The 16,021-nt window shown below is 46.2% G+C and overlaps 1 protein-coding gene across 2 annotated transcripts in view; it reads right to left on the bottom strand.

The window, feature by feature from the left end:
* Positions 1–16,021, bottom strand: part of CLIC5 (chloride intracellular channel 5) — a 168,680-nt gene that overhangs the window by 38,683 nt on the left and 113,976 nt on the right. For both annotated transcript variants that reach the window (XM_062186208.1, XM_062186209.1), the window contains exons 2-3: positions 6,797–6,906; positions 1,691–1,816 (exon numbers count right to left, since the gene is read on the bottom strand). In XM_062186208.1, coding sequence (XP_062042192.1) covers positions 1,691–1,816; positions 6,797–6,906 — 236 coding nt within the window. The remainder of the gene's footprint in view (positions 1–1,690; positions 1,817–6,796; positions 6,907–16,021) is intronic.

Below are 16,021 nucleotides of genomic sequence, written 5' to 3' on the forward strand. Positions count from 1 at the left end.
CTGTGGGTCCCCATGGCCTCAGCTTCCTGTTCCCCAGTGGTCTGGTGGAGGAGTCGCCCTGAGTGTATTACTACTAGAAAGTGAAGTGTTAGCTTCTCCCTGGGCTTTCTTCTCTGGGCCTCCCAGGCGAAGTCTGAAGTCCAGCTATTGAACACAGCCTTGATTTTGCATATGTGGGTTTTAAGCCAGTGCCAGCTGGGAGGTGGAGCTTCAGGGAAGGGAGATGGAGCCTGGGTCCAGCCAGCCAGCCAGCGCCTGGCTGGAGGTGCCCTGTTCAGAGAGATGTGTGTGGCTTCCTGCAGTGGCCAAGCTGAGTGTTACATGTGGGGCTGCCCTGTTGATTTCATGAATGCGTTTATTTCAAGTCTGTGCTCAGCTGCTACCAATGTGCCAAGGCAGCTTTATGTGAAAATAAACTGAGCTAATCAAGATGACAAAGAGTACTTCTAAGGAAGACTGTATGATTGTTTAAGGTTGAGTCACAGCCGCACTGGGAGCTTTCATTTTGTAACAGGAACTCACTAGATGAGCGACCTTGGGCTAGGTCCTTAATCTGTGGGGGCTCCAGCTGTCAAATGAGCATGATATCCCCTACCGCCGAGAGCTTGTGTAAGGATGAAATGAGTCCTATTAGTTAAGTGCCACATAGAAAGTGAAGGCTATGTAAGTGCTGATAAATAAATAATAAATCTAGGGCCAGCACTGTGGTGCAGTGGGTTAAATCATGGCTTCCAGCGCTAGCATCCCACATGGGCACAGGCTCAAGTTCCCGCTGCTCCACTTCCTATCCAGCTAATGTGCCTGGGAAAGCAGTGGAGGATGGCCCAAGTCCTCGGGACCCCACACCCATGTAGGAGACCTGAAGAAACTCCTGGCTCCTAGTTCCAGCCTGGCAGAGCCCTGGCCATTGTGGCCATTTGGGGAATGAACCAGCAGATGGAAGGTCCCTGTCCCTTAAAGTGACTCTTAAAACCGAGTCTCTAAATCATTGGCTTAGACCCTTTTGGTGGCCGTCCTATGAGAAAAAGTCCACGCCTGACTCAGGATGTGGTGTCATTTCCCCAGATTTCTTCAGATGGTGCTGGTTGGGACGCTGCCAGGAACAAGCCCAGCCTCTGTAACTTTTCCAAACTAACACCGCTTTTCTTGCTACCCCTCTTTTCCATCAATAGCAGCTATCCAACCAATGAGAACATCCAGCGCTCCAGCTGTCCCCTCTTCCCTGTCCCTGTTTCCTGAAGGGGAGCTGCTCTCAGTCAGGGATTTTGTCTGTCTCACTGTGGGGTCAGACCCAGCTGGGCTCCTGGTGTGGCCGTGAGTCACTGGGTTTCCCTATCCTGGCTTGTTTTCATTTTGTCAACTTTTCAGCTCTTGTTCTGGAGCCTTGGCCCACCCCCAGGCAAAGTGAACTGGAGAGAGGGGCATCCTCTGGGGTGTGGGTAGGGTGGTAATCTTCCTAACGCTCCCTGCTTGGGAGGGACTGACCTGGTCCACTCACAGGCCCTGGATTGAGTGGTGCTGTGTTGAGATGGGCAGCCCTTTGCCGGGGGGTGGTCCTCAACTCTCGGTTTGAACAGAGGGCCCTGTGCTCTGGGTTCTTGAGGCTCCTTTGGAAATCTGCACCCTCAAAGCTAACCCCAGGCATCTGCAGCTCCCCATGCACCAGCTCCAGAAACAAGCAGTTAGTTACTTCTCAGGGGCCAAGGTCTCCTCCAGGAACTCCTCGATCTTGTTGACGTCTGTCTTCACATCCCCGTTGAAGGTCAGGAAGGGCGGGTGGGTGCCAGGGGCTAGGTTGTGCAGGTCAGCCGGCTTTCTGGAGAGAGAGCAAGATTCAGGTGTTGGCTTACACCAGGGAGCGTCTTGTTCTGGGAAACCTAAGATTTATTGCAAATGAGTGTCCCTGTGCTATCCAACGTACCCATCGGCAAAAAATCAGATTTGCACTGTGGGTTGAAGGGCAGGGAGGTTGGACAGAATTCCATGTAGGAAACCTGTTCTGGGGAAGGCAGGGAGAGGGGAGGGAGTCAAGATGAGGAGGTGGAGAGCATCACAGGCATGTATCTCACTCAGCTCCAAGCTTTCGTTCCCTGAGGGAGCAGCTGGGTTTTGGTTTCAGAACTTCTTTCACTAATAAGCCTAAGAAAAATAACTTTGGAAACTACTGAGTTGGATCCTACTTTGTCATCAGAAGTATTTTCAAATACCAGGGGAAAAAATGTTTGGAAGTTTGGGCCATCTGTTCAAGTTGGAGTAGCCTTAGCCTGTGGAACTTAAATTTTCATACCTAATAACCAGGGTCCAATATTGTTCAGTCTGTTGCCAGATTCACAAGAATTTTTTTAAAATCTACAAACAGCCCATGATATGGCCTTCAATTAGCCATGAAAATAAACAAAACTATTTAATAGAGACTATGGGGCCGACATTGTGGCATTGAAAGCTAAGCCTCTGCCTTGGCTCCGGCATCCCACATAGGCACCAGTTCATGTCCTGGCTGCTTCTCTTCTGATCCAGCTCTCTACTATGGCCTGAGAAAGCAGTGGAAGATGGCCTAAGTCCTTGGGCCCCTGCACCTGCGTGGGAGGCCTGGAAGAAGCTCCTGGCTCCTGGCTTCGGATCAGCCCAGCTCTGACCATTGCAGACATTGAGGGAATGAACCAGCAGGTGGAAGACCTCGCTCTGTTTTCCCCTCTGTCTGTAATTCTGCCTCTCATACAAATAAATAAATATATTTTTTTAAAAAATAGAGACTACATGTTCACAAGGCTTTTTATTGCTACATTTTGAACATGGACATACTGCAAATCCTTGTGAAAACTCATGGGCTTATGTCTGACAGGCCCAAGCTCAATATTATTTCTTACAAAATGGCAGTTAGGCCGCCACCAAGAATTCTGCATCAAGAACCTCATGGTACTGGGTAAGAAGAAGCCTAGGAGAAAGCCTTACAATTCCAGATACATGAGAGGTGCAAATGTTTTTGTACAAAAATAAACTTATCTTTTAATTCCATTTACCACAAACTTTTTTTTTTTTTGAGGTTAACTTATTTGTTTGAAAGTCAGAGTTACAGAGAGAGAAGAGGAAGCGGGAGATATTTTCCATCTGCTGATTCATTCCCAAATGCTGGCTACAATGGCCAGCTGGGCTGGGCTAGGCTGAAGCCAGGAGCCAGGAGCTTCATCCAAGTCTCCCATGTGGGTGGTAGGGGCCCAAGAACTTGGGCCATCTTCTGCTGTTTTTTTTTTTTCCCAGCTATTAGCAGGGAACTGGATGGGAAGTGGAACAGCTGGGACGTGTGACCCAGTGCCCAGGTGGGATGCCGGTGTCACAGGTAGCAGCTTTACCTGCTGCATCACAACAATGGCCCTCATTTAACAGCCAGCAAATTCAGTCCCTGAGGAGACAGAGTGTCTTGGTGTACCTGGAAAGAATCTGAATCAGGCACTGAGAGAAATGTAAGCTAACTAAAGCAACAGTGCAGCCGCCGACCCCACTGCAGGGAAGAAGAGAGCTAGATGTTCTAAATTATCCAGACAGGAAGATTCAGATGATGGAGAATGGGGTGAAATCCTGGAACACTGGTCCAATGGAATGAACAAACAGTGGATGGGTGGATGCACGGAACTTTGGGTCCCTGCCCACAGCGATGCTGAGTGGGGTTCCTGGTTCGCTGTGGGGAGCAAACAGACCACCTGTGAGTAGAGACTTCCTGTTGCTGCAGCGTAGAGTCACCTTGTGTTTGACAGGGGCCCAGTTCTGTTACCCAACGGTGTGTTCCTGAGATTCCGCCAACTGTTCAGAATGCCAAAGCAAGGATCCAGTGAAGTGAGGGGAGAAGGGCTGGCAGGTGCGGAGACTGGGGAGGGAGACGGAATGGTGGCACCAAGAAGAGAGTAAGGAAGAGGAGAAAGAATGACAGAGACTTCCATGGGCAGGGCCTGAACTCAGATCACCCCTGCTGCTCTCTCCCAGCATGCAACATTTCTTGTGGGAGCTGGGCGTGGAAAACATTTAAAGTAGGAACTGTCGAAAAGTAAACAATGGGAGTAGAGGAGGCTGGAATGAAACAAATTCCTGGCGTAAGCAGCTTGGGAGGGGACAAGAAGAATTTCAATTAGGGTGCGACTCCCAGGTCCTGCTCTGACCCACACCCTCTCCCTGCGCATTCTGTGGCACTTGGTGGAGCCAGGAAAAGTGTTTAAAGCCTGACTGACTTGGTCCCTTTGTTTACCTTGTGTGTGTCCTGCATTTCAGACAACGAAAGGACATTCTTTACTTGTTCCTCCCACGTGGGGAGCAGACACAGAGCAGCAATGCTGCCTTCTCAGCAGCGAGGGGGGAATCTACGCTGATGTAAGTTCTCTGTGGTTACCTCTCTGGGGCAGTAAGGTACAATGTGTGGTGGCGGTGGCAGTGTTTTCCCTGGGACGCCAAAGAACCACGGCCAATAGATGCCCTTGGGAAGTACAGCCTACAGCTGCTGCAGCTCAAGTCCGGTACAACCCTCTTTTTGCAAACCATCCCCCGCCTTCAGCATTTATACTTGAAATTATATCATTGGCCTTGAATTTAATAGTGCTAGGGCTCATTTCATTATTTAACGTGCATCTGTCTTCCTTTCCTGACTGGGTCGCTCGCCAGTTCCATGAGTGCAGCAATAATTGCAGCAGCAGCCAACGTGAATGGAGCACTTGCTATGGCCAGGAGCAACACTGTCCCCTCCCCAAGTCCCCACTGCAACGCCGTTGATGAAGAAGGCACTGCTTTTATCTCCCTCGTCCAGGTGAGGACACAGAAGCCCAGAAAAGCTCGAGGTCACTCAGCTATAAATGGTGATGCCAGGATAAGAAATCAATTTTCTGCTTCTTTCTCCACGAGACTGGAGTGGTGTCACCTGCCCGCTCTACCTCACAGGGATGTTGGTAGGATCAGATAGGGGAACGAGGAAGGGCAAAAAGAGCCTCTGAAGAATGTGGGGTGGCCCCTTTCCCACTCTGACCTGAACAGTTGAGTCCACCCTTTCAGACAATAATCCAAAGACCTCTGATTCTCCTGTGAAGGAAGCAGTTCTTCCAGCTGTACAAAGGCATCCTGCCTTTTTGCTTTCACAGACAATGATTGCCTAGCAGGTGCACCTGCATGTATTTGGCAGGTAGTGGTTGAGGTCACAGGAAGGATCCAAGGTAACCCAAGAAAGGAGCCTAGCCTGTCCTTGAGGGATTCAAAGTCTCATATGGAAAACAACACAAACTTCATAACTGATGTTTGAGAAGCATAGTGTTTGAACCAAGGTTCCTAGTAGCAGCCTCTTGGGCAATTTGGGGAAGTCATTGCAATGTGTATGCTTCAGTTCCTTGTACAAAATGGAGAATAGTGACCTCCTTCACAGGATTGGACCTTATGTGATTGTTTTATTTATGGGGAAGCACTCATGGGTTGTAAGGCATTAGGACTGCAGATACCATAACTGGGTGAGGTGCTAACTCACAACACAAGGCAACCTGGACAGTGTGTACTAGGTGGGGGTGGAGGGAAGTTGCTCTTGAGAGTTGGGGGTGGGGTGGGTGAGAAGGCCCCAGTGAGTAGGTGGCGCTGATGCTGGGCAAGGGTCTCAGACAAGGAGAGGACCTGTTTTAGATAGAGGAAGCGTCCCAGCTGAGGGCTAGATTCTAGAAGGAACAAGAACAGAAGGTAGGCCAGCCTGCCAGGTAGAGTGGTCACAGTGAGAAGTGTTGAGAGACACTTGGGGGCAGGACCAAAAAATGATAGAGAACAGCTTTGGGTACATTTGTTCCATGGGTAATATGTGTTTCTGAGCAGGGGAGCCTTTTGGTTAAAGCACTATTTTAAGGGCCACAACTTTAGGATGATGTAAAGAATGGATGAGAGAGAGAGAGAGAGAGAGAGAGAGAGAAAAGAAAACCTGGAAGGAGGAAGACCAGTCAGGTTGGCAGTGGTGAGGCCAAAGCCGTGTGTGGCCTTTGAGAATGGAAAACAGTGTGGGGGTGAGAGTTGGTACCATGTGAGAATACTCTGGACTCGGCTGCTAATCAAAAATGGAGGTGGCCAGAGAAAGTAGCTGCAAATAGTCCAGTGCCTGGAATATGGAGGGAGATAGGCATTTGGGAGAAGAGTCCAACTCTTAGACAATACAGTCTACAGCCATAACAGAACAGCCAAATGGAAAGACAGAGATAATAATGAGCTCTGGATATAGACTAATTCAGCTAAAGATGAGGAGGGGATATGCCAAGATCACCTGGGAGGAAGGGTGAAGGCTCAAGGAGTGGGCCACAGCTACTCCACATGTGAAAAACAAGTGGAAGAGAGGAAACAGCATCATGCATTCTGGAAGAGTGAAGAGAGTATGGCTACTGATGCTGAATGATGCCTGATATTTATAAATGCTGAAATAAATACATACGTTCTATCTATCTATCTATCTATCTACCTACCTACCTACTTAATTTTGAGAGGCTGAAAGAGAGCAAGAGCTTCTACCTACTGGCTCATATTCCAAATGCCCTCAATAGGTGGGGCTGAATCCAGGAGCTGGGAGCTCAGTCCAGGTCTCCCATGTGGGTTTCCATCTCTGCAGCTAGGAGATGGCATAGCAGTGGACCAGGACTCTGGCCCCGGGCACTCCAATAAGGGATGCAGCTGGCCCATCTGGGAGGCCAAATGCCCACGACACACCTCTGGACGATGAGGGGCAAGGCTTTTCCTCACTCCCCAGAGGTTCTCTGTGCCTTGCAGTAAACAAATTCCTCACGAATACAGTGTCTTTTACCTTTTCAGGTCCACGGTGGTGACATTGAACACAACTCCTTTCAGCCAAAGGATCATAAAGAGGCGCTGAGAGAAGGGACAGTTGCCAATGCTTTCCCCATCGATTCCAGCCTGCAAAGAGAAGCAGGGTCCTGTGTGAGCACGTGTGTGCCAGCAAGAAGCAGGGGGACCCAAAGCCCTGTCTGCAGAGAGCTCACTGTAGCCCTGTCCCTGCCTGATGGCCAGGGGCATGGCCCTCTGCTAGTCATCTTCGTCTATCTAATGCTTGTGCAGAGCAATTCCTGGCCCTGGGTTAGGGCTCAAAAAACACCTGAAGACTTGAACTTGGGTTTCCAGCAGGATGATTTTGTAGAATCACAACTTTCTTTTTTTTTAATTTTAATTTTTATTTTTTTTAACTTTTATTTAATGAATATAAATTTCCAAAGTACAGCTTATGGATTACAATGGCTTCCCCCTCCCATAACTTCCCTCCCACCCACAACCCTCCCCTCTCCCGCTCCCTCTCCCCTTCCATTCACATCAAGATTCATTTTCAATTCTCTTTATATACAGAAGATCAATTTAGTATATATTAAGTAAGGATTTCAACAGTTTGCATCCACATAGATACACAAAGTAAAACATACTGTTTGAGTACTAGTTATTGCATTAAATCACAATGAACAGCACATTAAGGACAGAGATCCCACATGAGGAGCAAGTGCACAGTGACTCCTGTTGTTGGCCCAACAAATTGACACTCTATGGTGCCAGTAACCACCCTAGGCTCTAGTCATGAGTTGCCAAGGCTATGGAAGCCTTCCAAGTTCGCCGACTCTGATCATATTTAGACAAGGTCATAAAAGACAGGGTGAGGATAGTAACCAGTGATAGTAAGAGTGGCATTAACCAGGTCTGAACAATTCTACAGCATTAAGTGGGGAAGAGGACCATCAGTACACACAGGTTGGGAGTAGAGCCATTGGTGGTAGAGTAGAGGTTATGATTACAAAGGACTGAGGCCCAAGTGCACTAGACAGGGCCTAGAACAAAGGACAGAGTCATTATTAGAGGAGCTAAGAAAGGTGCTGTCTAAGCTACAAGTAATTTTTCTGATTGAGAGGCAAATAGAACCTGATAGAAGGGGCTTGATAATAATCTGGTGGGCTTTAGGCCTTGTAAATTCAGAGGCCCAGACCTATCTATCTCTTCACATGAGGTATATCCTAAGGGAGGTGTGAACCTCCTAGGGGAAGGCACTCTGTTGACTTTCATTACTTGGCTGGCCTGGGAGGAGAGCTGGCCAGGTAAAGGCAGGGGGCATCTCTAACAAGAAATTGACAGTTCTGCCTGCAATGTTGCTGACCCTACTTGACCATACCCTCAGCTGCAGTGGTCACTTTGGAAGTTGGGCTGAGTGAAGGGCTTTTCAGCTTAGAGCCAATAAGATCTGTGGCTCTGACCTGGGCATCCTTCGACTCCAGGGCAGGTCCATTTCCAGTGATCCAACTTTTGGCAGAGCTGCCAGGGCTCTTTACAAGTTGACTTCTGCTGAAGCCCAGGCTTACCACATTGAAAGCCACTGCAGTAGACTAGCCTGTTGGGTCTCCTTGAGGGCAGATCACTGTACAGATCAGCCATTAATAGGCCTGCCACCCATTGCTTCTGATGCCTAGCTTTCTTTTCCTCCTGGTTTTTGTTAAAGCAGACCAGAGGAGAATCGTAACTTTCTAAAACCCTGGAACTTTAGCCTCTTAGGGCAAGAGACTTCCAACATAGTCACATAGTCTAATGCACATGATGCTGGTGTGCTAATTTCTTACCTCCAAGACATCATCTGGTCTATGCTTAAAATTTCTCCATTAACCAATCATTTGTATCTCTCAACCAGTCTGTTGTGGACACCACTCTAACAGTTCTTTCAGTTCTAACAGTGCTTTCCTTTGGCTGTACCTAGCCAAAATATGTTCCTCCAGAGTTCATCCCCTTCCACACTTTGGTTCTCGCTCCATGAGGATATCACGAGTACAAATGCCTCAGATTTTGACCTTGTTTCCCTATAGCTAGGCTAGGTAGCAGGCTCAAGGCATCAATCAATAGGCCACCACTTGGTTCCGACTGCTGTAAGCCACTCATTGGTTCAGATATCCTTTTACTCACCAAATAGCACATTGACTATGGATTGCGTGTAAGGCACTGGAGAAGATGGCCCAGGAGACTTAGAAAGACATTTCTTCAGGGACTCACAGCCTTCTGTGAGGTGGGGTGGGGATGAGGGTCACAGGAACATGTAGGACAGGAATGGTGACATGGCTGAGCACATGTGGATGGCTCATATTTCATTTCTCCTTCTCACGGCCCTACTCAAAACAGCCTGCTTTTTGTTTTGCATCTGAAGGATGCATCTCTGACTACACTGCTGAGCAGGCGGCAGGGCCATGAGTTTTATAAGGAATTTCTGTCAAGTGAAACACATGGGCAAACAAAAGCTGTGCAAGGCCTGGTCTGTGTCCTTCATGTCCACTGCGTGGCTCCCTGGTCCCTGACATGATGCTCAAAGGAAGGAATAACCCATTGGTCATGGCCTCTGATGCTGGCTGCCCTGGATACCATCTGCTGGCTGTGGGGCAGGGGGGGCTCTGCTGACAGGGGCCACAGGAGGGAAGGTCCCTAGGCTTACTTGCAAAGCTGCAAAAACTCCCAGGGACACTCAGAAATGAGGACTCACTAACATGTTTTTTTTTTTTTTTTTGAAAGTAAAGAAGAAAAAGAAATGCATACCCAAAGCCCAATTCTCGCCCTGGGGTATGTTTTGCTATGGCATTCAGATGGGGAGGCACCACATGCTGTGCCCATTTGGAGAGTGAACTAGTGGATGGAAGACCTTTCTGTCTCTCTTTCTCACTGTTTGTAACTCTACTTCTCAAATAAATAAATTATATATTTATAATTTATGCTGGCATTGCAAGCCACAGCCCAACCCACAGTACTGCAATGCTGGTCCCCCTTTTGTGCTTTTAACGATGGTGAGTCCAAAGAGATTTTGCTTATGTGATTTATGGCTCTCAATATTCACCATACAAGAGTACTTCAAAAAGCTGTGGAAAAGATAAGTTTATGCTTGTGCAAAATGTTTTTGCAATGCATGCATAATGTTTTCATAATATGTATTTTATTTCTTTTTCTTTTTTTAAAAGATTTATTTATTTATTTGAGAGTTACACAGAGAGAGGAGAGGCAGAGAGAGATCTTCCATCTGCTGGTTCACTCCCCAATTGGCCGCAATGGCTGGAGCTGTGCCAATCTGAAGCCAGGAGCTAGGAATTTTTCAGGGTCTCCCACATGGGTGCAGGGGCCTAAGGACTTGGGCCATCCTGTACTGCTTTCCCAGGCCACAGCAGAGAGCGGGATCGGAAGTGGAGCAGCCAGGACTCGAACTGACGCCCATATAGGATGCTGGCACTGCAGGTGGCGGCTTTACTTGCCACGCCACAGTGCCAGCCCCAATATAATAAGTATTTTCCATAAACTTTTAGAAGGAACTTTGTATGCAAGAATTTCAAATATTTTTTGCACCAAAGCAAACTTATGATTTAATTCCATTTTCCACAAACTTTCTAAAGCACTGTCATATATGTAAGCTAAATGATGAGAAATTTTGAAATATGTACTCATTTATTTAAATGTTGTAATAATGAACTTGTTTACATGTAATTCAAGTAGCATTTTAGTATAAAACAACTATCTTTTCTGAAAACAAAAGAAATTTAATGAGAAGAGAAGCATTGTTTTACATTTTTATATGATCTTTTTATTTTTTAAAGACTATTTATTTATTTGAAAGGCAGAGTTACAGAGACAGAAGGAGAGGCAAAGAATGAGAGAGAGAGAGATTTATTTTCCACATGCTGGCTCACTCCTCAAATAGTCACAATGGCTGGGGCTGGTTCAGTCTGAAGCCAGGAGCCAAGAATTACATTGGGTCTCCTATGTGGGTGCAGGTGCCCAAGCACTTGGACCATTCTCTGCTGTTTTCCCAGATGCATAAGCAGGGAGATAGATCATAAATAGAGCAGCTGGGACAAGAACGGGTATCCATGTGGGATGCCAACATTGTAGCTTAACCTACTACACTACAATGCCAATCTTTAATTTTGATTAATTTTTACAAGATCTGGCTTAATAAAAGCTGGCTTATGCATTTGAAAATATTTGGCCTCACACAGATATGTTGTTGGCAAAAAGAGAGGAGTATTTTGATGGTCTTTTCATATAACATTGGATATTGTTCTTTTTTCTTTTTTGTCAGGCAGAATTAGACAGTGAGAGAGAGAGACAGAGAGAAAGGTCTTCCTTCCATTGGTTCACCCCCCAAATGGCCGCCACGCCACGGCCGGCGCACTGTGACGATCCGAAGCCAGGAGCCAGGTGCTTCCTCCTTGTCTCTCATGCAGGTGCAGGGCCCAAGCACTTAGGCCATCCTCCACTGCCTTTCCAGGCCACAGCAGAGAGCTGGACTGGAAGAGGAGCAATCGGGACAGAATCCAGCGCCCCAACCAGGACTAGAATCCGGATTGCTGGTGCTGAAGGCAGAGGATTAGCCTAGTGAGCCGTGGCACCCGCCTAGATGTTGTTCTTTAACAGCACATCGAAACTCAACAAGCAACAGTTTCTTAAAGGTGGATACATAAGAACAGTTTGAAAACATGTACATGCAATTTTTTCTGTCCCACTAAAACTAACCTACCAAACTTGTACTTGTTTTACCCAGGAATGATTTTTGTAACATATGAATTTTTCATCTGGAAAATAGTGTTTCATTGAGTTATGCAGATTTTCACGGTGCTACACATCTCATTGTAATGTGTGTATGTGTGTGTGTGTGTGCAATTTCATTGATTAACATCACCACCAATATCATAAGAAAAACTTAAATATAAGAAAACTATTGGTGGCAGATATATGCTTTCCAAAATCCAATTTTCTTTTGAAAGCTTGCATTTTATCATTGGTAATAAACACTTCCAACTGCTGTCTTTGAAATGACAGCTTATTTCACTGATTTCCCAGTTGGTGTCTGACAAGTACTAAGTCTCAGTGGCCACAGCGTGTCTGTCTGTTAGGTGCTCTTTCAGATAAGAACCGTGCTCTGTGAAGGGAGCAGCCAGTTCAGTGGACAGCTGGGCTGCACAGTGCCTTTTTCTTCGACAACCATTGTACTTTGGAATACAGCCGAAGAGCTTGTGTGCATTTCCCATTCCATCAGCAAGAATATTTGACAGACATGTATGCAAGGGTTAGGATTTAATTACATTATATAATTTTTACTGCTTCATCAGGGGCATTTATAGCCTAGACTGACTTTTTTTTTTTTTCACATGATGACTACTTGTGCCCTTTCTATGTTGCCTGGATTTGTGCTGAAATATCAGCTGTTTTATCTATGAAATGCCAACCCCAGAGACAGAAGCACACGATCTTAATTGTGCTTTGAAAATAATTGTGACCTCTGAGAACCCTTGAAAGCCTCTTGGGGCCCCCTGAGATCCAAGAAAAACATGGGAGAACTGTTGGTTTAAGACATCCCCTGATGAAACTTGGCATGCAGAGCTTGGTTTCCAGACTATGAGGGGAAGCTGATAATTGGCCAAAAGCCATGGGAAGGTTCCCAGGTCTGGAAGAGGGAAGACTTATTCCAAGAAGATCCAAGAAGGAATAGCAGGAAATAATCAAGTGACATTTAAGCTTGTGTCAGTTAATGATTTATTGCCTCTCAGCTCCAAATTCACTCTTCAGTGCAGGCTTTGTGAGAGCGGGGAGCATGTCTTTACAAATGTCTCTTTTGGGGGTGGGCGCTGTGGTGCAGCCAGCAGGGTGAGCTGCTGCTGAGACACCTGCATTCCATATCTAAGGGTTGTGTTGAGTCTGCTACTCTGCTTCTGATCCAGCTTCCAGCTAATGCATCCTGGGATGCAGCAGATGGTGGCTCAAGTACTTGGGTCCCTGTTACCCACATGGAAGACCTGGTTAGAGTTCTTGGTTCCTGGCTTCAGCTCTGGGGCTGTTGCAGGTATCTGGAAAGTCAATGGAGGATCTCTCTCTCTCTCTCTCTCTCTCTCTCTTTCTGCCTTTCAAATAGCTGAAAATAGATGAACAAAAATTAAAAAAATATGTCTCTCCTTAGGTAAGTGCTTGGCCAACTGGTTAAGACACTGCTTAAGATGCTTAAATCCCATGGTGGATTGTCTGACACCTACCTCTAGCTCCTGACTTCAGCTTCCTTTTCATACAGAGCCTGGGAGGCAATATTATTGACTCAAATAATTGAGTCCCTGCCACCCATGTGGGAGGCCTGAATTGAGTTCCCGGCTCCCAGTTTTGGCCTGGCCCTGTCTCAGCAGTTGTAGGCATTTGGGGAATGAATCAGCAGATGGCAGACTTCTTTGCTTATCCCTGTCTCTCTGCCTCTGAAATAAATTAATTAAAGTTAAAAAATAATCACAACATAAAAGCATTTCCCCTTTAAGTGATCCGAGTTTGGCTTTCTTAGTAGAGAGCCCAGAAATGACATTGGTGGAGGAAGAGTAGCTGGGGATGAGCAGTGTGGGTATGAGGACGGCCAAGAGAGGTCTCTACTGCAGGTCCAGCATACAGTCCCTCTCTGACCTTGCAGCCTCAGCTTGGCAAATCACCTTTCCAAAGCTCTCTCAACACAGAAGCCAAAGCCTCCCCATGCAGCCTGCCTGTGGCCAAGGTGTCCACCAGAGCTGCCACTCCTGCCCCACTGCAGGCCTCCTGCCCCACTGACACCTGTGTCCTACTGCACAGCTGGGCCACCCTTGCTTACTGCCTGCTCTCTGCCTTGGCTTCCCTGCCATAACCCTGGGGTGCCATAGAGAGAGTTTCCTTACATGTATGCTTAGTCTCTTATCATAGTTAATTCCTTATGTTAAACTTGTATTTAAAACACTGCTTGGTGTTGCTCTCTTGATTGGATCCCAACTACCATACAGATGCTTAGATGGCTGATATTTCAAAATCAAGATTTTTATCATCTTGATTCTTTAAAGCACTTGGCAAAGTTAAGTCTTCGATGAGATTTTAAGAAAGAAACCTCACTTTTTTCCAGCAAGCTCAGTCAGTCCTCATTTACAGCACAGAGCAAATTTTATTGCTTTGGGCCATGACTCCTGGTCCTGAAGAGTCCAGTGATTAAGCAATTGAGTTTACAGATAGAAGTTCTACAACAATGGGGTTAGAACTGCCCTTGGGATGATGTCATCCAGGTTTCTTTTTACTGCTAAGGAAATGGGCTAGGAAAGTTAAATGATTGACCCATGGCTGCACAGCCTGGTCCCATGGACAATCGGGGCTAAAACTCCCAATTCCTAGATCATTACACAGGCTGTTGCTATCTTACAGCAAAGAGTGTCAATCTGGCAAAGTCCACCTGAACACAGGATAACTCACAGTGCTGAACTGTGTTCATATCACATGAAAGAGAATTTTTCTTTTAACAAACAATATTTGGAGCTGCCCACTCTTATGAATGTAATTCAGACAATATTCCTTATTATGATTATTTTTTAATATCAAATAATCTGTCCTTCCAATCATTTGGTTAGTAAGCCTCCCATTAGCAAGGATGTGTTTGGGTGGTTTGTGGCCCACAAGAAGATAAGAAGGTCTGCCTTGAAGAAGTCAACATTCCTTTTCTCGGCAGTCTCAATAAGCCTCACTCATTAGGGTCACTCAGGTGTTTTTCATTTAATAAATAGGTGCGCCGGCCGCAGCGCGCTACCGCGGCGGCCATTGGAGGGTGAACCAACGGCAAAGGGAAGACCTTTCTCTCTGTCTCTCTCTCACTATCCACTCTGCCTGTCAAAAAAAAAAAAAAAATTAAAAAAAAAATAGGTGGCAAAACAGGGTACATTTGAGGCTTCAGGGATTTGTCAGCATTTATCTACATCTGAGCATCAAGGCTGAATCAACTGTACAGACTGCTGCCCGTACGTGATATGAAACATTCCCAGTATATTAGTCATGGTTCTCCAGTGAAATGGAAAAGACAGCATAGATAGATAGAGGATGGATAGATGGATAGCAAGAGGGACAGGCATATCCTGTAATAGCTATATCTGTGTCTAAATCCACATATATATATAAACACACACACACACAGATTGAGCAGAGTTTATCCAAAGTGCTAAGGACCAGAAGTATTTCCGATTTTGCATTTTTTTGAGTTTTGGAATTTTTCACGAGTGCATAATGAGGTATCTTGGAGAAGGGTCCCAAGTCTAAACAGTAAATTCACTTATATTTCATGTGCAACTTACACACACAGAAGCTGAAAGTAATTTTATACAGTATTTTTATGTACTTTCATTTTGGCTGCAACCAGGAACGTGGAGGCAAGTGTGGAATTTTACACTTGCCAATGTTCGAAAAGTTTCAGAATTGGGACATTTTTAGACTTTTGGATTAGGGATACTCTACCTGTACAGGTAGAAATATTAGGTAGATAGAGATAGAGATAGAGATAGAGATAGATATTCATCTTAAGAAAAATGGCTCACACAGTTGTGGATGCTTGATGAGTCCAAAATCTGCTGGGCAGATTGGCAGGCTGAAGACTCAGGGAAGAGTGACCTGGGAGTACCAGGGCCACTTGTCAGCAGAATTCTGTGTTCCGCAAAGGTCGACCTTTGTTCTATGAGGCCCACCACATTATGGACGGTATTCTACTTTACTTAAAGTCCATCCCATTTAAATGTTAATCTCATCCAAAAAAACACCTTCACAGAAACATCCAGAATAATTTTTGACCAAATATATGGACCCTTTGGCCCAGGCAAGTTGACACATGGAATAAGCCATCACCCCAGGTGAATGTAAAGGTAGTACTTGAGACAGGTGACATTGTCTGTCACCAGCACTTAGCTTACCTGATGTTTTCATAAACAACTGGATGTAGCTGTTGCCTAGGCCCTGACAAGAACTTGTAGGTTGCACCCTGATACCCAAAGACTATTGGCTTAATTCTCAAAAGCTGAAGGGTTGCATTTTGGCCCTGAGAAAGCAGCCTGGTCTGTCAGTGGCTTTGGGCCCTTGGCTGCCTGCAGCTTTATGTGTGCATCGTAAGCTGAGCTTGAGGCCTCCTTGAGCTTCCTGTTACCCTGGCTCTGTGACTCCACTCGCCCTCCGCCCTCACTCACGCTCTCTGGGAAAACCCTGCCCTTTC

This window comes from Lepus europaeus, chromosome 3 (assembly GCF_033115175.1).
Source record: "Lepus europaeus isolate LE1 chromosome 3, mLepTim1.pri, whole genome shotgun sequence".
In the NCBI taxonomy this organism is placed as follows: domain Eukaryota; kingdom Metazoa; phylum Chordata; class Mammalia; order Lagomorpha; family Leporidae; genus Lepus; species Lepus europaeus.